The sequence below is a fragment of the Macrotis lagotis genome, chromosome 3 (genome assembly GCF_037893015.1).
Source record: "Macrotis lagotis isolate mMagLag1 chromosome 3, bilby.v1.9.chrom.fasta, whole genome shotgun sequence".
Classification (NCBI taxonomy): Eukaryota; Metazoa; Chordata; class Mammalia; order Peramelemorphia; family Peramelidae; genus Macrotis; species Macrotis lagotis.
In genome coordinates this window covers 167,150,025-167,174,255 of record NC_133660.1, presented here as the reverse complement: position 1 = coordinate 167,174,255, position 24,231 = coordinate 167,150,025, and the positions used below count along the sequence as shown (strand labels likewise).

Below are 24,231 nucleotides of genomic sequence, written 5' to 3'. Positions count from 1 at the left end.
TGTAAAGAGGAATAATGTATAAGACAACTAGAAAAGTGGAAATGAAGCAATATATAAAGGGTTTTAAAAGTCAAACATAAAATTTTATATTTGATTCTGGAGGTAATAGTGAGTCACTATTTTTCTCCCAAAAAAATCTTAATCTAATGTTTCTTCATAGTATAGAGGTAACTATGGATTCAAGGACCACTGAAACTAAGCTATTACAGATCCTACCAAGTGAGAAAGACTTTTGAGTATGAGTCCTGCTCACATGACTTTTGTGTAAGGACTGTTTTGAACAGAGAGGCTGACCACAAAAGATCAGCCAAAAGGTCAAAGGCAAAATAATTTCTTCTCTGACTTAGACAGCCCTCAAATCAATTCCAAGTGATAGAGGCGGAATGATAGAAAATGAGGACAGAGGATGCTAAGATTCAAAATTAGGCCATCTATAGGATTGGTAGTACTCTTGAATGAGTTAATCTTTTACTGAAGAAAATGAACCATATTTCATTTATAAAAATGTCAATCAGAAGAGTGACATAATTTGCAAATAAGTGAACTCATAGTTTTTAGGCTCTTAGAAAAACAAATGAAGTTTATAGCATAGAATAGGGAAAAGAGGACTGGAATTAGAACCAGAATTCCTGGTTCATATCATTTCTCATCATGGTAATGATAGTGAGACAAGTCACTTGATCTTATTCGAATGTAGAGGTAAGAAACAAAGTGAAATAGAATTCTTAATTCAAGGAAATAAATTCAGTATCATTCATAATACAGATATGTTAGAGAATATAATTCATGAAAATTAAGCTACATGATGACACACCTTATTAAACAGAAACAAGATCATAAGGGGTAGTAATGATGATGGCAATAAAGCATTTATATATACTTTAAGGTTCATAAACATTTTATGTTATCCCATTTGATATGTACAAAAACACTGTGAGCTAGAAACTATTATTATAACCACTTAAAGATAATTGTAAACTGATCACAGTTTAACAACTAGTAGTATTTAAGCCAGTTAAGTAGGGATAGTTAAATGGCACATTGGATAGAGTGCAAGACCTGAGTTCACATCTGTCCTCTAATACTTATTAAATATGTGACTCTGGGCAAGTTAAGTTATCCTGTTTTCCTCAGTTTCCTCATTTGTAAAATATTCTGGAGAAGGAAATGGCAAGCCATTCTAGTATCTTTGCCAAGAAAATCCCAAATGGAGTCATAGAGAGTTAGATGTGGCTGAAATGAATAACAAAGTGTCTAAAGCAGGATCCAAACATAAGTTTTCCAAATTCTAAGACCAGTACTCTATTTGGATTATCAGTGTGAAACCAAGTTGTTTGGTTAAACTGGCACTGATAATAATGAAAATCATTTTGTAAGGAAAACTGGAGTAAAAACATGAATAAGGATCACCAGAATGAGAAACAGAAATAAGATTGTGGTGGAAATAAATACCAGATCATCCAACAAATGACTATTGAGTTCATGAAACACATTGTAGAGCTGGCATGGAGGTAACATATATAGTAGTGATAGGAGATTTCAAACATCTGACCATCTGTTTGGCACTCTCTTTTTGAAAAGGAGCACCTGGCTTTCATAATAGTTCATTTCTTCAAAAGGTGGAGCTAGTGATATGTGGAACTGTTGTTCTGAACCTGATTCCAACCATGATAGGATTCCTGAGGGCAAGGGTCCCCTCTATTAAACATGTTTTGACAGAGAAGGAAATAAAAGCCAGGAATAGTTTATATATACTTCAGAAAGGTAGATTTCAAAAGAACCCTAGAAAGCATAGGTAGGACCACATGGTCTTGTAATTCTCATTTTTAAATGACTTGCATGTAAAGGAAACAAGACCAGGTAATGGAGGTTGACTAGACAAGAATACCATGATCTTGTCAAAATAATGAAAGAAACCCTTAAGTTCTCTGTGACCTGTATACATAAGGCTATGGGAAAATGTTTTAAAATAATTTTAAGTATATTGAGGATAAGATTAAATTCAACTTGACAGACATTTACTGAGCATCTCATAGGAACAAGGAATTGTTCTTGAGGCTGGTGATACAAAGGCAAAAAAGACCACAGACCAGAAGGGGCTGATATATATTGAAAAATAATGGCCTAATGTTGATGGTAATAATGTATGATGGTGAAAATAAAGAAACTTTTTTTGCTGCTTTTTTTTTGAAGAAAGATTTTTCAGTTTGGGAAAAATAAAATAAGAGTAGCAAGAAACTAAAACCCAAGATAAAAGATGAGATGGGTAAGGGAGCACTTAGCTAACCTCAATGGGTTTAAATAAGCTGACTCAAATGAACCAAATTCCAACATGCTGAAATGACTAATATAACATGATCACTGTCAAAAATCTTTGAAAAGTCGATGAAGTTCCCAAGACAAATTTTGTCTATGGATTTTTTTTTAATTTTTTGCAAGGCAATGGGGTTGTGACTTGCCTAAGGTCACACAGGTAAGAAGGTATTAAATGTCTGAGATCAGATATGAACTCAGTTCTTCCTGTCTCCAGGGTCAGTGCTCTATCCACTGCATCACCTAGCTGTCCCTGTCTGGATTTTTGATGCCTGGATAGGTCTGACTAGCAATCAAGTAGAATAACTTTATAATTATTTTCTGTATGCAAAGAAAGAGTCATGCCTACTACCATGAGAAAGAGACTACATGGCAGCTGCCATTTATTGGAAAATCTGCAATTATGTGGAGACTCAGCAACAGAGCCTCAGACTATATATGGTAGTGCCCTGGAGAAAATAATTCAAGAAATTACATTAGATGCTCACAGATGTAGCACAACACAAAAAAAGATCAACACAAAAAAAGCGGTACACAGGTTGGCAGAGAAAATGATTTGGTAGATATCAGATCAACAGATGATATCATCAGTTGGCAAGGAGGGGTTTAAACTACTGCATAATCCTGGTAGCATGAACTTTCTTGGTTACACATGTTCTTTCCATATGTTTCCTTACTCACCATTGGTGTGGGACAGTTTACCCACTGTGAGAGGGGATGCAGGTGGAGCAAAGGCTTTTATTTTTTAACTTGCTGAGTTTAATTAAATATCTTCTATATTTAAAAAGAAAAATCATGGAGAAGAGGAAAAGTACTATAGGATGAGAAATGTACAAGCATTCTGATTTTCAGGAATGAGAAAGGATGGAGTCCTCCTGATGATTTCAATTCCTAGTAAAAATTCTAGAACAAGTTATTGAAAGAATGGTTTATGAGCATTTAAAAAATTGAGATAATGATCACTCTAGAATCAAAACAAAGAAGAAGTCACATCTGATAAGTCTCATTTCCTTTTTTCATGTTATTACCAAAATAATTGGAAAAGAAAATTCTCTGTATAGAATACATTTGAACTTCCTCGAGGAAACCGTGTTCTACAAGAAATGGCAAGCAACTTTATACTACTACTATTACTACTACTGCTGCTGCTGCTACTATTACCAATAATATTAATAATAATAATAATAAATTAACTATATCATCACAAACACCAAAGGACTGCTTTCAAAGGTAACACTCATTTCATAATGAGTGATGGCACCTATCATGGAACTAAAGCCTTTCCCATTGTAAACTCTACCCTAACTTCCCAATCATTATACTCCTCTGACCTCCCTTTCCACTTTATCCTTTGGAACTATACTTTAAAGCAATGAAAAGGTCAAACAATTTTGAGTCATAAAATGGGTTCAAATTCTATTTCTGCCACAGTGTGGCCCTGTCCAAGTCATTTAACTTCCCTAGACCTCAGTTTATATTTTTCTTTTTTTTTAATTTAAGGCAATGGAGTTAAGTGACTTGCCCAAGGTCACACAGCCAGGCAATTATTAAGTTATCTGAGGCTGGATTTGAACTCAAATCCTCCTGACTCCCAGGCCGGTGCTCTATCCACTGCGCCACCTAGCTGCCCCCTCAGTTTATATTTTAATGAGGCTATTTGACTAAATGACTGCATCAACTCCTTCCAATTCTAATTACTAATTATATTATGCTAGATCTTTTCCCAGCACATTTTTCCATCATTTATTGCTCATTATAAATCATCTTTTTTCCTTAAGATTCCAAATCTCTTGTACCCTCTCCAAGAACTATTTTTTCTTTCATATATTGTGACACACAAAATCAGGAAGAAGAGTTAACATGCTGCCAACTGTCTTCAGAATCTCCCTCTGCCAACATCATTTAACATCTTTCTTTTAAAATTGAATCCTTCCTATGCAGATTCTTATTGCTGTTATTTTTAGAAATCTAGGTCCCTCCATCCTCCCCAGTAACATAAAATTCAGTACCAAGGGCAGCTAGGTGGCACAGTGGCTAGAGCATGAGCCCTGGAGTCAGGAGTACCTGAGTTCAAACCAAGCCTCAGACACTTAATAATTACCTAGCTTGTGGCCTTGGGCAAGCCACTTAACCCCATTGCCTTGCAAAAACAAAAACAAAAATATAAATAAATAAATAAAAGATTCAGTACCAAGACAATAGTCTTTTCTCCACCTGAAACCCTTCCTCTCTCCTTTGAATCTGATGGTCTCCCAATTTCATATCGTTCTTGATTCCCATTACTATATGATAGGAGACATAATCTTTGATCAACCAGGACCACACATAGAAATGACATTTGCATATGAAACTGGGAGAGCATCAGACAGAAATGAAATTCAGCATCTGATTCTTTCAGCTTGAAGAAACAAAACCAACTTTGTGGTTGAAAGCATATAATGGTTTATTGTCTTTAGTGTCTAGTAAAAAATAAACATTGGACTTAGAGAAACAATATGAAGTTTTGAAGTCTACCCTCAAAGTCTCTCTCATGTCCTTATGAAAATTATATAAGAATATATGAGAGCTGTGACTATTGAAAGGATTTTGCTCATTTATAAGCACATTGCATCATTTAAGGTGCCTATGGTGTTCAAGTCACAGAAAATGTTCCACACAAATCCAAACAAAATTAAGAATTCTCTTTGATGCAGAGGGCCTTCAAATGCTTCTAATTAGACATGACAATGTACTAATTGCACTGAACCCTAAGACACTCACAGAGTATCCTTCTTAGAAAATACACAGTATTGCTGATGAGATTAGTCTAGCCTTCTATTCTGGCAAAAAAAGTCTGTTAAAAAATATTTTGCTGAGATAATGACATGAAGCTGAAGGGACAATCTATCAGAGGAGTTCAACAGCACAATAAAGTAGTCACTTTGAAAGCTATTTCTTAAAGGTCACATTACTAGGTACTGGGGGGAGGGGCTACCAAAAAAAGAAAAATGACACTGCCCATGATCTCAAAGAGCTTACAATCTAATCAGGGCTTACAGCACATACATGAATAAGTATGATCTGAAATGGAATATGATGAAAAAAGGCAAAAATTACATCCATCCAGAATTCATCTTCAGGAGAAAGAGATACATTTTGCCCAACAAAATCAGAAAGCTTTGATGGTGTCACCAAAGATGTGTCTGCATGAAGAACAAAAGATTTCATCAGAGTGACAAAGAAAGCATAGCAGGCTTGAGAAGCAATTGGCATTAATACATCAAAATGGAAGAATAAAAGACAAGACTGGGGGGCAACCAGCAGTTCAATTTGGTGAGAACCAGAAATGTGCTGGTAGTTGGTTAATGATCTTCAAAAGAAAAAAATATCCACAATGTTTTCAATTTAATCAGCATCATTAATACTTTCTTAAGACAATCAACAAAATAAGAACTCAAATCCTGATTTGTAGCATTTGCTGATTTCTCAAGTTTGAATGATCATAGTGAAAATTTAACCATCAGGTGGCAGGTTTGAGCCAGTTCCAACACTTCCCTGGCTAGAATTAAGAAAAAGAAGTGTGAAATGCGATGAAAAAGTAGATTGGAGATAGATTTAATAAACAATAATTCCCATTTTTAGATGAGGAGACTGAGGTCCAGAACGATTAAGTGCTTTGTCCAAAATCACATAACTAGTAATTATTGGAGGCAGAATCTGATCCAGACCTTTGTATTCTCGTTATGTGGTTCTGTACACTATTTCATACATTCAGTAAATAGCTGTTAGATATAATATTCTTTATGAAAGACACCTTTCTACTAGGTTAAGGAATACAATGGCGACTCTTAGGTCCAGTTAGTTAGTATCACTTGGGAAATTTTCTACATATCCATTTATATGAATTAAGAACCACTAGGTTCAGAAGGACCCTACCAGACTCAAGCACCATGATTTCAGAGACTATGTCTATGTCTGACCTAATCACTTTATCTTTCTCAAGGCTGAGCAGAGGGCTTGGTACAAATTAGGTGCTTAATAAATGTAATATTAAATGATTGCTACTCTATTAGTTTTTAACCACCCTGTTATTAAGTTATAAGTTATTGAAGCAGGACTATAAGTTCACCTTCCTTTACTCCTTTCAACAATCAACTATTTAATTTATATAATATTCATTATGCTTGTTGTCACCACTTTGAAAATGTCCTCACAGAAGTCAGGTTTGCTTTGTTCCCATAACATCTCTTTTATTTGTTTCATGTTCTGGAACTAAATATAGACCAGCCAGTTGATACATGTTTGATGAATAATTAGTATTAGGAAGTGCTTGATATATTACTGTTTGAACCAGTGGCACTATGCACTAATGGATTTAGTACCTTTATTTCAATAGGAAATTTACTTTGCACCATTTTCCCAGTCCTGGAGGTAGACATTTGCCTCACCCATTTCACATAAGGCAGAGAGATGAATAGTTAATTGGTGTGCAGGAGAGCATATAGATATTACATCTGGGCAAGAAGAGGGTAAACTCACCACACCATAAAGAATTAAGTAAATCTACTCCTCAGGTCAAAATGTTATTGTTTTACATCCCACCCTCCCAGACATACAAAAATTTTCATTTCTTTTGAAGATGATTCCAGTTTCACATAAAATGTAAAGAAGCAAATTACCTTGGTTAATTTTTTGGATTTTTTTGTTTTTTACAAGGCAATACACAATTAGTATCATCAAGTGTCTGAGGTCACATTAGAACTCAGGGCCTCCTGACTCCAGGGCTTTGTTCAATTCACTGTGCACCCTAACCTCCCCAGTTCATTTTTAAAATTTAGGGAAAATAATTTCCTCAATGAACCTAGAATGACCTGCATAGAGCTGCCTTTAAATATTCAAATTTTACTTTGTGTAAAGCACTGACTAATTGTTTCTATTAAGGTAAGAATAAATTGCATCCTGGAAACATTATGGTCAATACCAAAGGTGTCATTGGTACAATAGAGATTATAGGGCTATAGTTCTTGCCTATGACCATGGAACTAGATCAGTTGTAGCACTGGTCTCACTAGCACAAACTATTTAGGTGGGCAACTGAACTAAAACTGTCAAAATGTTGAGCTGTAGGAGGGGAAGCATTCCCTCTGTTTCTGTTTCAGGAAAATAACATGCCACCTCAAATTAAGTCCTTCTTGTCAAGGGGAAACCAATCCCATATGTTATATAGAATGATTTAAGGATGAGGAAACAGTAGAACCAGGAAAAGGGACACAAACAATTGCTAAGATAATATAAATGAAAATAAGATAAGACAGTTGAGTTTAAATTAATGGAAACAATCGATCAATCTATTCCAGAGGAAAAATGATGAAATGTATCTTCTTTTCATTTCTCTTCATTTCAGTAGAGGCAATTATTCCAAATATTGCATTAATATAAGCTGTAGCATACAGTTGTTGAGTCAGTTCTGTCTAACATTTTTATTTTATGACAAGGAAAAATTCTTGTAGGGCTATAGAGTGGATCTTGGGAACTGTTGATAAAAAAATTAGGTATCAGTAAAACTTTAAAAAAAAACTTTCTTCCCTATGTAAGTGAGGGGAGTCATTCTCGTCCCTAATTAATCAAAGAAGACACAGTCTTCTAAACTGATTGAAACATCAATCCAAAGAAGTCCTACGTCAATATAAAAGGAGCTTTGCAACATTAGATGAAAGAAAACTACACATATAGAAAATATCTTGTAATTAAGTGAAAGAACTACCTCAGTCCCAAGTATAATATAGAAAGCTAGTTCAAAAGTAAATAAGTCAGTGGTAAAATTCAGCAGTGAAAGAACTTGAGGGGGAAATTACCTTAGGGGAGGGAGGGAAGGAGAAGTTTTTTTTCTCTCTCACTTCCATTTGACTGGTGATGATGGTGTGAACTTAGACCAAAGACCACAGGCCCCTGGTAGAAGTGTCTACCAGCAGCAGTAGCTAATGGAAGCATCCACATCAGGAACTGAGAGACACACCAAGGACAAGATAGATATATCAAAGAAAATACTACAGAGTGACCCTCTGAGACCTGCAGAGAAATTTCTAAGGGGAATTTCTTAAGGTTTGCATGAAGGAAAAAAGACAACTTTCTAAAACCTAAATTCTTTTTTTTCTTTTTGTTTAAGGCAGTGGGGTTAAGTGGCTTGCCCAAGACCTCACAGCTAGCTAATCATTAAGTGTCTAAGGTCGGATTTGAACTCAGGTACTCCTGACTCCAGGGCTGGTGCTCTATCCACTGCGCCACCTAGCTGCCCCCTAAAACCTAATTTCTAAAGTCTACTCTTTCTAAAATCTAATTAAGTTTGCTTTATAAACAATGGGAAAACATACTAATCAGGGCTCTTCAGTGATGGTAACAGAAAACCCAGGCCCTCAGAATTACTCCTAGAAGGCAAAGTAATGAATTAGTCTCTCTCTAGAGTCCTGGTCAGTGATTATGAGAGAAGTAACCCCAGAAAGTTTGCTACACCTAGAATAACTGCACTATTATATCTAACTGTGGTCAAAAGTATAGATAAAGATGGAATAGTACATATGAAAAAAATAAGAGTAGATTATATAAAGTTAAATTAAATTGTTGTAGGATTTGACATTTGAGGACAATTTCTTTTGATAAGACTGGCCACTGAAGTAGAAAGTTTATAGGCCAATTTCACTGACTCTGCTACTATACTATCTATAATAATTTCTTTTTAGGTATAATGAGTGTACTTTGAAGAAATATCTTTGCACTTGTCCCTGCAATATAAAGCAGCCATCAATTTTGCACAGACATGTAAAACTTTCAGAGTACTTGTCTTACCAAAAAAGTTTAATTGTCAGTGCATTAAAGGTTTGTTAAGAGGTTGCCAACAGGATCCAGCCCTAGACAAAACAAACAGAATACCAGAGAGGGGAAGGAAAGAAAGGGGAGAAAAATAACCAAAGTTCCCTTCATGGCTGGGGAGCTGTCCTTCAGACCTTTAGAAATACAATTTAAATGCTACTTCCCCTGTGTGAATGCAGATGAGAGAGAGGTCAAGGTTAGTTATATAGTCCAGAATGATTGATGAAACTTGACCTTCAGTCCCCTGAATTCTCACAACTTAACTATGTGAAAATGCACACAAATATTTACTTTAAAATCTTTGAAACAGAATTCCCACAACATTATCATCATATCATTAGATCTCCTTTGCAGTCTCTAATGTCAATACAGAACAGAAATGATAGCTAAGCGTTTCTCTATAATATAAATAAATCTTTTAGCTATGACTGGCACTAAGAGTACTAGGTGAAATTTTAATTGAGTTTTTAACTTCTGCATTGGCAATAACAGCTGTTCCACATTATAGGTTTTGTCTGAATTCAGTTTGTAAAGTGGTTCAAGTTCTCTGGAGACCAAGCACTACATAATCATAGAGTAGCAGTATAATATTACTGATCCAATATTGGTGTGCCCCAAGCTTTCCTGACTATTGTATGGTGGAAAGAGACTGGAATAAGTAATTCAAAAACCTGGGTTCTAAGTCAACCTCTAAACTAGCACTGGAAATTACATGAGAGGTGTATCAGCATGAGACAGGGGAGAGCAGTGATTGCAAAGGAAGGAAGGAAGAATGGAACTTTTTACCTGGCCTGCCCTTGGTTCTATTTTACCAGTCTAGTTAGAAATGAATAGGCAACTAGGATTAATCAGAGAATCACATAAGCCAATGAAAAGAAGCTGGTTAAATTGAGAAGTAGTCAGAGAACAGGGTTAAAAGTTGCTGCCAGTGGCAGAAGTTTTCTAGTGGAAAAGCTGCAGCAGAGACAAGCTCAGTTCCCAAGTTCCCCAATTGACTTGACTCTGATCCTTCAGGAGGCTATGAATGGAAAAGCAGATGGAGGATGCTTAAGACTGAAAAAATATTAACTATCCAAGGTATTTCCAACCTGGAAGATTCTTGCTTTCCCCATTAAGAACTTTTGAGCCTAAGCATCTGAACTGGGTCTGTTGTTGTTATTCAGTTGTTGTAATCATGTCCAACTCTTCATGATCCCATTTGGGTTGCATTATGGTTACACTATGTATATATGATTAGGATTCAATGAAATACAGCACAAAAGGAGGATGGTGGAAAAGAATATTATTTGGATAGGTGATAGCATCCTTTTAGATCATAACCCAAATTTAATGAGGCAACAACTCCTGAAAATGGAGGACAGAAAAATCTTCTTTCTGAGAATCACAGAAAATGTGTTCCCCGCCCCCTGCCAAAAAACATCCTGGTGTTGGGTGCAGTACACAATCAGTTGGGTGAGGCATGCCTTGCCCATAGTCAATGGTTGAACAAACAAGGTAAAATTAGTAGCCTACAGCATTCAATAGTAGATTAAATTAGAGTAATTAGAGTGAACTATTTTATCCATGGAGAATAGGAGATGGAGAATAAAGTCAACTTTTTTTTTTTAGGTTTTGCAAGGCAATAGGGTTAAGTGGCTTGCCCAAGGCCACACAGCTAGGTAATTATTAAGTGTCTGAGGCACGATTTGAACTCAGGTACTCCTGACTCCAGGGCCAGTGCTCTATACACTGCACCACCTAGCCTCCCCTAAAGTCAACTTTCAAGAAAAATCATTGAATAAATGGTTTCATTGCTTTGATTAAAGTATTGTTTTGATTTCTTACATAAGTTTACTTTACTGGATATAGCAATATCTCTTTGTTTCTACTATTAACTAATCCCCTTCAAAAACTGATTTAAAACTCATTTTAATCAAAACCTCTTTCCTGATGATCTCACAAAATATTAATCAAACACCTTATCCTTATATTCATATTAAAATTCCCATTACATCTTTTTCTTAAACATATCCTAAATTTAATTTTAATTCCTTGGGGTCAGAGAATATAGACTTTCTGTGAATAAAATGCTCTGTACACTTTAAAATACTACATAAAAATATAGTATTGCTTTAGTGTGACTTAATGAAAAGAATACTGAGTCAAAAGACTTGGTTTTTAAGTGTGACCCTGTCAGTAACAGCATATGTGACTATGGACTTCTCATTTATCTCCCTGAACCTCACTTCTTTCATCTATAAAATGGAGTTAAATCAGTTGATCCCGTGGTCTCTTCCACCTCTTTCATTTTGTGCTTTTTATAAAACTTCTAAGTGTTAAGTATACACTAGGAGGACAAGAAATAGTATTTATCTACTATTTGAAAACCAAAGTAGATAAACTTTGAAGTTTTCAGGATAAATTTTTTTTAAATACTTGAGGGAAGTATAATACTATTGTTTTAGTGCAAAGTGGTTGCCTACGTTGAATTCACCAGTCAATAGCCCATCTGTTTTACTCTGCTTGTATGTGGTTTTCATTTCTTACATCTCCATTGATTCAACGTTTAAAGAACACTTTCTGTATTTCCTAACTGCTGTGTCCCTACCCTCAAGCTGCTTATAACTTCACAGAGATTATAACACATGTTATAGAAACTGTGAAATTGCAGGTTTCTTCAAGGCAGGAACTGTGTCATTTTTCAATTTTATTTCTTTAGCACCAAGAATAAGATGTTGCAAATAGTAGGCATTTAATGGGTGACTGAATGATTTATACTGAAACCTCAGTGCCCCAGTGTCTTCTGGGAATTATGAACTTGGACTGACTTTGTATCCTATCAAAAGAGATGTATTTATTTTATTTATTATTTATTTTTTATTTATTATATTAAGGACTAAGAAGACACAATTGGTTTTTATTTATGTAGTAATTTCAGGGTATGGTTCCAAAATTCAAGATGATAGTAAGTCTCTAATACATAACACTGTCTAATATTTAGCACATAAACACAATAATATTAAGTGTGTGTGTGTATATATATATTATATATATATAAATATGCATAACCTAGAAATTATGCTGTCATTTTAAGGAATAGTACAAATAGTAAATAAGAGCTTACATTTACAAAATTCTTAACTTACAAAGCACAATAAATATATAAAATAAGTATAATACATTTTATGGATAAGAAAATGAATCTCAGAGATAGATCACATTATTAGTAAATGTCATAGCTAGGATCTGAACTCAGGTCTTTTGGTTTCAAGTTCTAGTGTCCACCATTCCTTCCACCGCCACCTTTACTATTCTTCTCCCATCTCTACCACCACCCCCAAGCAACTAGTTGGCACAGTGATAGATCATTGACCCTGAAGTCAAGAGGACCTAAGTGTGACCTTGAGCAAGTCATTTAACCCTTATTGCCTTGCATCCAGGGCCATCTTCAGCTGTCCTGATTCCTATCTGGCCAATGAACCCAGATGGTTCTGGAGGCTGGTGACTTAGCATAGCTCTCCTTCACTCAAATCCAATTTACATGCTTGCTAAGGTATCACCTCCATGATGTTTCTTTGAAAATAAAGGAAAAACAAAAAATCACTACCTCCACCAGAAAAAACCCTACTATATTTGCAATAGGACATTACTCCTTACCAAATGAATGGAAAAGATAAACATGTTTATTTGGTAATTAGCACTATGCCCATCAAACAAGAATCAAAAATATATTCTTTAAATTCTAGAGAAACACTCCATCTGGAACTATTAGACCCACATCCAATATACTATCTTAAAAGAAATTCATTATAATTCCCAGAAAGACTGAAAAACAAATTACAAATATGCATTGGAGCTTAGCCCAAAGTAGTTTAGGAAAGCTCTGTCTACTTTAAACCTTAAGTTTTGATTTGGAAGGCTTTCTTGCTTATATAGTAACTTCTGGAGCATTCTCAAAGAATCATTAAAGGTTACAGACAGTTTAATTCTAATTTTCATCTATTTTCTTGTTCATTATATATACTTTAAGCCCTGGACCAGCAAGTTAAGTTTTCCAAGTAATATACGATTAAAAAACAGAAATCAGAAGTTTAAAAGAATGGGAGGGGACAAGGAAGGAAAAATAGATGGGAGAGGCAAGAGGGGGAGGGACATCTCTGAGGTTAACTTTCCTAACTAACATCTGGCATCCCTCTGGTTCTCCAGCCTGTGCTTTGGAGGGGATAATATTCGGTGACAGAGCTCCCCTGAACTTTTTAAGTTGAAGAGAAATAAAACACAGAAACCTACATTGTTTTCCTCTTTCCTGCTGTGGGGAAAAGCAGATCCTTCTGGGGTCACTTTCGCTGTGGTTTCTAAACTGGGAGCATTTGAGGAACTCAGGCCAGGAAGAATTCACCATCCCCAGAACTGGTTCGCAGCCTTCTTTTGCAATGTCACAAAAAGATCGACAGGGCAGGAGTCCATGACTAGAATAAAAGAAATATTTTTGAAATGTAATATTTTCCCCAAATACATTTCTGAATACATATTTGAACAAAAATAAATACAAGTTCACACCATATTCATAATTTACAACAATGTTCTGTATTAAGCAAGCTCATAATTCACTTATAATTTCCATGTGAAATAACTTTTAAATGGTAAAAGAAAAAATTCACGGGAATAAATGAAGATATTCACAATATTGCTATAAGGAAGAACCATTAAAATCACAGAATTCTTGAGGTGGAAAGGATCTCAGAAGTTGCCTGGTTAAACTCTCTACTTCTGTGAGAAGCCACCATGCAGTTGTCTAATACTTCACGTGACAAAGAATCCTGGATCTATCAGTCAAATAAACCCTTATTAAGCACTTAGTAGATGTTGAACACTGGAGAGGTAAAAACTGAAATGAAACTGTCCCTTCAGTAAAGCAGCTACATTCTATCAGGTGAGGTAATAGATAAGAGTGGAGAAAATACAAAATAAACACAGAACAAATACAAAGTAGTTTAGAGAGGAAGAAATTAGTCTTGGAGAGATGAGAAGGAACTTTACAAAGCGGAGGTGCTTGAGCTAAAAGGAAGGAAGGAAGGCAGAAATGAGGATGAAATGCATTCCAGGCAAAAATTATGGCCAGGGCAGAAGCAAGAAGATAGGAATGGAATGTCCCGTGTAGCATGTATAAAGAAGTAGGTTTTCAGTAGAACACAGAATATGGGAAAGGGAAGAAGGGAATAAGCACATTTATTAAATGCCTACTGTGTACTAAATATCATTCTAAGCATTTTACAAATACCTCATTAAATCCTCACAACAATCCTAGAAGATAGGAAAATAATGAGCAATGAGACCAGAAAAGTCAATCAGGACTAGGTTGTGAAGGACTTAAAGATTCAAACAAAAGAGTTTACTTTGTAGCCTAGAGGCAAAGGAGAATCACTGGAATTTGAGTAGAGGAGTGACATCATCACACCAGTAAATCACATTTGGCAACTTCTGGAAGACAAAGTTAATAGAAAGGGGTTTGAGCAGGGAGACCAACAAGGAGACTATTACAATAGTCTAAACAAGAGATGATACAGGTCTGAACCCAATAAAATGTCTAAGGGAGTAGTGAAAAGGACAAAAGATACTGTGGAAGTAGAAAGGGCAAGGTTTGGCAATGACTGGACATTTAAAGAGAGAAAGTATGAGTAATTCAGGGAAACGTCAAAGTTGGCAACCTGGGAAATTGGAAAATATGGTGATTCTTGCAACAAAAGTAGGAAAGTTCAGATTATATTTGGTAGACGGGTGGAAGAAGTGAGAGGAAAAAAACAATGAGTTCTATTTTGGACATGTCGAGTTTAAGATGTCTATGAGATATTCATTTGGAAATATCTAACAAGATGCTGTATTGGAGAGATAATGAAGCTAACTGGGTAGGACAAAACTAGGTGTCATCTGCATAGAGATAATAATTCAACCAATCCATGTGTATTGAGGAGGCCATTAAGTGAGAGTATAGAGACAGGAGAGAAGAGACTATCAAGAGAAAAAGATACAATACAAGAGAGAAAAATTAGGGGCCAAGAAGATATGAATGAGGGGCAGCTAGGTGGCACAGTGAATAAACCACCAGCCTTGGAGTCAGGAGCTCCTGGGTTCAAATCCAACCTCAGACACTTAATAATTACCTAGCCATGTGGCCTTGGGCAAGTCACTTAACCCCATTTGCCTTGCAAAAAAAAAGATATAAATGCCAGAATACTAAATAGTCAAACAGGAGAAAAATAAGGATCGACAATAGGGTTATAAAAATAAAAGAAAAAAGAGTATCCAGTGTTACCAACAAATTCAAAAAGATGAAAACTGATAAAAGATCATCAGATTTGACACTTGAGATCTTTGATAATACTGGAACAAGCCATTTTAGTTGAATGATGAAGCTGGAATCAAGATTCTGTCTTAATGGAAGCAATGAGTTAAACATTTTTGGGTGCTTTTTTTAGGAGTTTAAAAGAGAAAATAAAATAAAAGGCAATAATTTTGGAAAATAATAGAGTCTAGTACAGGTTTTTGCTTGTTTTGGTTGTGCTTTTTTTTAAGATTGGAGGGAGACTTGGGTATGTTTGTATACAATACAGAAGGACCATTAGAGAACAAGAGACTGAAGTTTGGAGTATGGAGTACATTAGATGATTTGTCCTTCATTATCAAAAAGACCATGACATCAGGATTAACATAGGATCTGAAACATAAAAGATACTTAACAGTTATCAGATTGATTAATTGACTTCTAATCCAACCTCCTTTCACAAATGAGAGAAGTATGGTCCAGGGGGATATGATGACCTGTTTAAAAGTAAAAAAAAAAAAAAAAAGCTAGCTACCAAGTTGGGACTAGAAATTCAAATCTCCTGACTTCCAGGCCATTGTTATTTTTATGCCCATTATTTTTATAAAGAAGCCAGTTTGGGGGGCAGCTAGTTGGTGTAGTAGATAGAGCATTGGCCCTAGAGTCAGGAGGACCTGAGTTCAAATTTGACCTCATATCCTTAATAATTGCCTAGCTGTGTTATCTTGGACAAGTTACTTAACCCTATCACCTTAAGAAAGAAAGAAAGAAAGAAAGAAAGAAAGAAAGAAAGAAAGAAAGAAAGAAAGAAAGAAAGCCAGTTTCTTCTGAGCTCCAGAATCTAGATCAGCAGCAGCATTTTCTCCCTTGTTTTACTGATAAGATGATAATATTACTAGATAAAATCCTAAAAGGAATCTTGTGGCAAACCACAGTACAGAGCCTTTACATACAAATGGAAATATTTATGGCCACCCTCAGGAACTCCATTAGAAAAATTATTAGCTGTCAAAGTCTGACCTTGAAAATCACCCACTTTTTTGGCATAAAAATATTTCTGGAATCTTCATAAAGCAATTTAATTTTCTGATGAAGTATAAAGATATGAACAAATCAGCTCCATAATTATCTACACATGTAATATTTAGGTTAATTTAGTAATGTAGCTATAGCCAATGGGGCTTGATATTTCCAGAGATTAGCCAAAGGATAGGGAACATTTCTGTCCCAAGGTACTAGATATAAACTGATCCAGACTCTAACCACTGAAGACTTCCTATACAAAATAAATACCTAACTGCTATTAGACAGATAATTTCAAGTGAATTCTTGGCAGCAGGAAGATTACATCACTCAAATCACCACTATTTCCTTTTCCAATTTATTTCTGATAAATTGAGCATTAGATTTTCCTTAACAAGAACTGAGACACGTGTATCAACTAAATTCAAAACCATATAAAACAAAGTACAAAACAACTGAAATTTTGTTCCATTGCACATCTGTGGGTGGGAGTAAGGAGCCTTCCTCTGTTTTTCCTCTTCCTAAGGGAGTACTCTGATCTCAAGCAGCTAAGGTCAGGGACAAGAAATAAGCAAGATGACCTGTCCTGGAGAACTATTGCTCCTCCAGGCCAAACGGAAAGGTAGCATGACTCCTGGAAAACCTGGAAATGAGCAGCAGGCAGATACGTGGTCCTCTGGACCCTTTTCCACACATGAGAGAGATGGCTTCTGTGGCCTCGGTTCTCCAGAAAACTCATTTTACAAAGGAAGAGAAAGTATTACAAAAGTCTGACATATTATGTCCAAGAAGTGTAGCCCAGGGGACAAGCAATGACCTGGAGATATGGAGCACTTTAAGGATCCCTCTGGAGATAAGGAATAGCCTAATAGAGGGAGAAGAGGAGTTATGCTTTTCTAATCATGTCCAATCCAAGAACTGGGATAGTAAAGCTACCAGACAGCCCGAGAAACATATAACAGGCTGGAAAATAGTCCAACCAGAATGTGCACTTCCCCTTTCCCCCCAAAAACTTAACATGTTCAGGTCTGTTTCTGCTTTAACCAGATCACCATGGATTTCTAAATGTTTCCATTACTAACTCATTCTTGAAAAACAAGGTGAGCTACCTATATCCCATAAATTTTCCCAGAAGTTTTTTTTTTATTTTTAAAAGGATACCTGTTCATTTAAAAAGGAATCTCAAGTTGATGAAATTTCAGACAATACAAAATGAGGAAAACCAAGTAAAACTAAATTAGGCAACAAATTTTGGAACACATTAGATACTCAACCCTACCTCAGTCCTGAATTTGTACCACTGATTTTTGATAATTCCCATTCTTTTTTCTGCATTCACTGTGTCTAAAAAGGTGTGTGTGTGTGTGTGTGTGTGTGTGTGTGTGTGTGTGTGTGTGTGTACTTATTATATCAGGTATAAATCAATGACCATCACCCCAATCTGCCTTGTTCCATTAAAGTTAGAATTCTGGCACTCCTATAACTTTCATGTGTACTAAATTCATTTTTAAAGAAATCCAGTGATCTTAAAAAAGGAAATTTCCTAAACCTGATTGTTTTTCTAAGTTTCTGGGTGATCTTCCCTGAGAATATACTATGCACATTAGAATATCATTAAACCTTCCATTCTAAAATTAGGTTTTAGAAGAAAAAACAGAGAATAGGTTCTTGAATGGTTCTCTTAAGACAAGCTCCTGGCTTTGAGACTCTTAATTGCTAGAACAGTGAAGATGAAATAGTGTGAAAGCATTAATAACTAGCCTATTTTTCAAACAACAAGGAAGACTTGGGACCACTTGTTTATGTTTTTCATTGAACTGAGTATTCTCTGGGGTTAGCCTAGTTTGCTTTTTAGCATTCTGGTGACACTGAGGAACTACAATTTGACATATTAATATCTCCTTGCCAACAATCAAGCCTCCACCTACAAAGAAACCCTGGAAAACTATGAGAGCCAGCTCTGATGATTGGAAATACCATATTAGGAAGGTAATATCACCATAGTGGCGAGGTGAAAAATAAATTAAATGTGTCGTAGAAATCCTTAACATAGCCTAGAAAAAGATAAAGCTCTAAACATTAGTCTCATCTCTGTCACCAGTGACAGAAATCTTTAACAGCTATGACAATAGTGCTGCCAACACATCTCTGTACTGCTCACAAAATTATTGTAATGTTTCCTCTAACACATACTAATAATAGCTCACATATACCTATACTGGCTTTACAAAATACAATGATGTACTTTGGTCACAATAATCCCCTCACAACCCCACATTATAGATGAGAAAAATGAAATCTCAAAGACAAAGTGATTATTTTAAGTCACTGGGCTAAAAAGTAGGGAACTTTGATTTCTCACTCCACAGTCCTGGTGTCACCCTCTCCCTGGCTGAAAAGAAAATGCTAAAGTGTCCTAGTTATTATTGTCAAAAATGAATTTTATGTTTAAGATGCAGAATTATAAGCATTTAAATAAACTTTACCTACACAGGTTTTCCTTACTTCAGGCAATAAATGCTTCTGCTCTTTATTATTTCCCCAAAATGAGGGACACATAGAATTTTTATTAATATATGTTATAATAATATCTACAGATTTTTTGTAAATTTATAAAAGATAACTTAATAATCATCTTTTAAACTTCCTAGAGAAACCCAGTATTAAAATTTTGGTAAAATGAATAATCCTTTTCTAGTTGAAAAGTACTATAAATAACTTGTTTTACAAGGTGAAATTTTTTTATATCAGATTTTCCTTAAGGAAGGGCATAGTAACTTTGTTGTTGCTTAGTCATTTCAGTTGTGCCTAATCCTTCATGACCCCATTTGGGGTTTTCTTAGAGATACTGGAGTGGTTTACCATTTCCTTCTCCAGCCCATTTTATAGATGAAGAAACTGAGGCAAACAGGATTAAATGACTTGTCTTGGGTCACATAGCTAGTGAGTATCTGGGGCTGGATTTGAACTCAGGTCTTCCTGACTCCATGCTATCCACTGTGTGATCTAACTATGTTTTGCATTTATTTGGGCTATTTCTCCTTTTTGTTTCCAAGGAGACACATGAAATGGTAACAACAAAAAGGGAAGGAAAGAAAAAAAGAAAAAAACTGTTATCAAATAAGATGAAACTGGCTATATCCCTAACGGGGAGAAGGACTTTAACAACTCTTGAGAATTGTAACTATTAGAGAAAACTTAATTAGCCAGAAAAGATGTACACTCATGACTTATTCAAGAAAGTTATCCAATAAGATGAAACTAGCTATATCCTTACCTGGGAGAAAGACTCTAATAATTCTCAATAATTGTAATTCTAGTAGAGAGAATATATTTAGCCAGAAGTGATGGACACTCATGACCTTTCTGTGATTCAGATAGAATGATTTAAAAACAATACCTCCTCAAAAGGGAGGTCAGTGAAGAGATGGGAGGATGGAGGAGACTGAATGGGGTAAATCTCATTGCATTAATACATTACATAATCTCATTACATTTGTACAAAGAACTTATTGCAATAGAGGGGAAGAAGGAAGGAGGTGAGAACCGCCTGAATCTTACTCTCATCAGACTGGCTTAAAATTAACATACATACACTCAGTTAAGAAATGTAACTTACCTTTAAAGTGGTAAAAGGAGAAAAGGAGAGGGGGAGGGGGAGGAAAAGGGAAACCAACAGAAGGAAGGGAAGGAAGAAGGGGCAAAGGGAAAGAGGAAAAAAGGGGGAGGGGGTTGGATACAGAAGGGCAAACACTGAAGGTGGTGGTATTCAGAAACAAAATACCAGGGAATATGGATAAAGGGGAAAAGGGGGAGGGGAATACAAACAGAGGGAAGATAACATGGAGGGCAAAAAAGAGTTAGTAATTATAACTTTAAATGTGAATGGGATAAACTCTCCCTTAAAATGTAAGTGAATAGCAGAGTGGATTAAAAACTAGAATCCTACAATATGCTGCTTACAAGAAACTCATTTGAAGTAGAGAGATACATATAGAGTAAAGGTAAAAGGTTGGAGCAAAATATATTTTGCTTTAAGCTGAAGAGAAAAAAGCAGGGGTAGCAATCCTTATCTCATACAAAACAGTTACAAAACATATCTCATTAAAAGAGATAAGGGAGGAAACTATATTCTCCTAAAAGATACCAGAGACAATAAAGTAATTTCAATACAAAATATGTACACACCCAATGGTATAGCATCCAAATTCTTGGAGGAGAAATTGAAGGAGTTACAGGAAGACATAGACAGCAAAACTCTACTAGTGGGAGACCTCAACCTCTTGCTGTCAGATTTAGATAAATCTAACCATAAAATAAACAAGAAGGAAGTTAATAGATTGTTAGAAAAGCTAGATAAGATAGGCTTATGGAAGAAATTGAATGAGGATAGAAAGGAACATGCTTTCTTTTATGCAGTACATGGCACTTTGTCCATGTACTAGGGCATAAAAACCCAATAATCAATTGCAGAAAGGCAGAAATAGTGAATACATCTTTCTCAGATCATAATGCAATAAAAATCACATACAATATTAGGCCAAGGAGATATAGACCCAAAACTAATTGGAAACTAAATAACCTCATTTTAAAGAATGAGTGGATCAAACAACAAATTATAGAAAGAATTAATTATGTTATCCTAGATGATGACAATAATGAAACAACATACCAAAGCTTATGGGATATACTTAAGGTGGCTCTCAGGGGATACATTATATCCTTAAATGCTCTCATGAATAAATTAGAGAAAGAGGAAATCAATGAACTAAATATGCAACTAAAAAAATAGAGAACGAACAAATTAAAAACACCCAGTTAAATACCAAATTAGAAATTCTAAAAATTAAAGGAGAAATTAATAAAATCAAAAGCCAGAAAACTATTGAACTAATAAATAAAACCAAGAGCTGGTTTTATGAAAAAAAACAGTAAAACTGATAAATCTCTTGTCAATTTGATTTAAAAAAAAGAAAGAAGAAAACCAAATTGCTAGTATCATAAATTCTTCTAATTAGAACACATGCTAAAGAAGTTCATGGACCCATACTGCACCCAAAGTCAGTCTACATTTATATTCTGACCTACTGTTTCATATCTATCTGTCATAGATCACATGGGGGGCTATATAATTCAATGAAAATGGATTAATCAAAGCAAATGGGGAAAAAGTCAGCCCCATAAAAGGAGGTAGGAGGAGAAAATTCCTCACTCAAAACAAGATGTTATTGAAAAGTCATCTAGTGAGTAATCCAGTAAGGGACATTATGTTGCTGCATAGATGACATAATGATGCTCTTTTGAGACCTCCCAAAGTACTATGGTCTTGGGTGTAGAAAGAGAGCAAGGAAGAGATTTTCCTGTACATGACTATAAAGGATAGTTATGGGGCACCTATAGATCACCAGGCCCAGCATCAAGTCAGGAAGACTCATTTTCCAAATTCAAATTTGGCTTCAGACACACCAGCTATGAGACCCTAGCAAGTCATTAACCCTATTTCCTTCAGTTTCCTCATTTGTTCAATGAGTTGAAGGAAATGGCAAATAATTCCAATATCTTTGCCAGGAAAACTCCATATGAGGTCAAAATAATTGGAAATGGTTGAACAAGAGGATGGTTATAGTTAAAGAATTCCTATGCATAATGTTCCCTCCTACAAATGATACGTTTTCTCTTCTCCACCTAGATAGCAAATTGTTAGCACCTTCCTGGTATTGAAAATGAAAATTATGACATAATTTTTAATGATAATTTAGACAACATTCCAAGAGGAGCATATTTTCCTCATTTTGTGGATCTTTTGGTCTTGGTAGGAGCCAAGGACCTTGACTGTAGTTCCATAGTGATTTCACAGCTCCTGACTCCCAGTTCAATGTGGCAAGCACTTCTTACCATGCATACCTTATTACAAACACAATACTCAGTTAAATTGATTTCTTAGTTCAATTGCTTAAAAATCTTGTATTTGGAATTCCCTTCCCTTTGGACTTCAGTGAGTTTTATCTTGCTGTAGTCTGTCATTCTCTTTAGGAGACAAGTATGTTCACTACTGAGATCTAAACACAAAAAAACCTCCACTAGATTTGGAGTCAGAGAAACTGACTTTAAATTCTAGTTTCTTCAAATCATCATCATAATCACTAGCATTTATCTGGTTCCTTAAAGTTGGCAAACCACTTTACAAATGTCATCCCATTTTATCTTCACAACTATGATTATTATTCTCATTAAAAAAAGTCAGAAAACAGGCAGAATGACTTGCCCAGTATCATAAAGCAAGTAAGCATCTGAACCCAGATTTGAACTCAATTGTTTTTTTCTGATTCCCAGCTCAATGCTCTATCCACTGAACCACCTATCTGCCTTATTCTTTGTGTGACCTCAGGGAAGTCACTTGACCTCATTTAACCTTTCTTGGCCTCAGTGTCCTAAACTGTAATATGAGTAGGTCAGTGTAGATGGCCTGTGGAGGCCCTTCCAGCTACAAATCTGTGATCCTATAATTTATGATGCTTACAGCAGTAGCTCTTAATAACTTTGAGAATATTAGTGGTATTACCACAGAACCAGAGCAAATTTGGACATAGCAAAGGACTGAGGATTCAAGTGATTTAGAACAGCTTGGACTAATATTAAACTACCTCTATTGTGATTGGGGTGGTAATCTTTTTATGCTATTTTCCAGTGACTCCTTCTCACCCAAATAATTCTATTTTCCATCAATATTTAAAATACTTTCCAGAACTGATGGGATGGGAAATTAGCAAATTACAAAAGACACATGGAATGCTTTATTTCACAGATGTGAAATAATTCCCTAACAAATGGGTTTTCAGATTTAATAAATTATGGCAATGAATTACTATTATTTCCATTGTATTCATACCTAAAGTTATGCATTAACAAATAATAGAGGACAATTTATTACTAAGGACAAAAAAAATAAATTAAGTGGCTGACCTTGCTAAGATCTACAGTTGGTACATTTTCAACAGTATAACAAACCATTTCTAGAACATATCTGATCTGTCCTTTGCAGAAAATTCCAGAGTAAATCTTTCACTATTCAATGGAGGGAAGAGCAATAGTTATTAAACACTGGTGTTGTATAATATGGGGCTGATGGGAAATAGCATCATTAGCCAATATCTGAAAAATCAGCCTGTTTGGATATATTCAGAAAATTCATATTTCCAAGTTAGTTATATGTGACATCTACAGAGAGTACATTTACGATGGGCAACACGATCTGGTTATTAGGATGCCAGATGTTTGCTCGCCAAAAGAAAACTTATGGAGGCCTCACACAGGGCAAACACTCACAAGGGGGTCATTAAAAGAGATACCAAAACACCCTGAAGATCTCATTGAGGAACTCAGTAACTGACTGTACAGCATGGGAGACACTGGCATAGGACTGCCCAGCATGGTTTGTCCTCATCAGTGAGGGTGCTGCACTCTATGAGGAATGCAGAATTGAAGCAGCTCAAAGGAAACATAACATTCTTAAACTAGAGTACCCACCTCAGATGATCACAAGGACTATTTATGCCCGACCTGTGGTAGAGCATCCCAAGCTCGTATTGGTCTGATCAGCCAGTTGGACATACTAATTTGTCTCAAACATAGTGATGTCATTTTGCTCTTCTTCAATAATGAAGGACAAGAATCAACCATTTCCTAGTAATAGAGTAAGTACTGATAAAAGAACAAATCTATATTCACAATATATTGTCTGCAAATAG

At 35.5% G+C, this 24,231-nt stretch overlaps 1 protein-coding gene across 2 annotated transcripts in view; it reads right to left on the bottom strand.

Annotated features, from left to right (window-relative positions):
• CORIN (corin, serine peptidase) overlaps window positions 1–24,231 on the bottom strand; it is a 211,302-nt gene that overhangs the window by 103,684 nt on the left and 83,387 nt on the right. For both annotated transcript variants that reach the window (XM_074229502.1, XM_074229503.1), the window contains exon 5: window positions 13,429–13,607. In XM_074229502.1, the coding sequence (XP_074085603.1) occupies window positions 13,429–13,607 (179 nt within the window). The remainder of the gene's footprint in view (window positions 1–13,428; window positions 13,608–24,231) is intronic.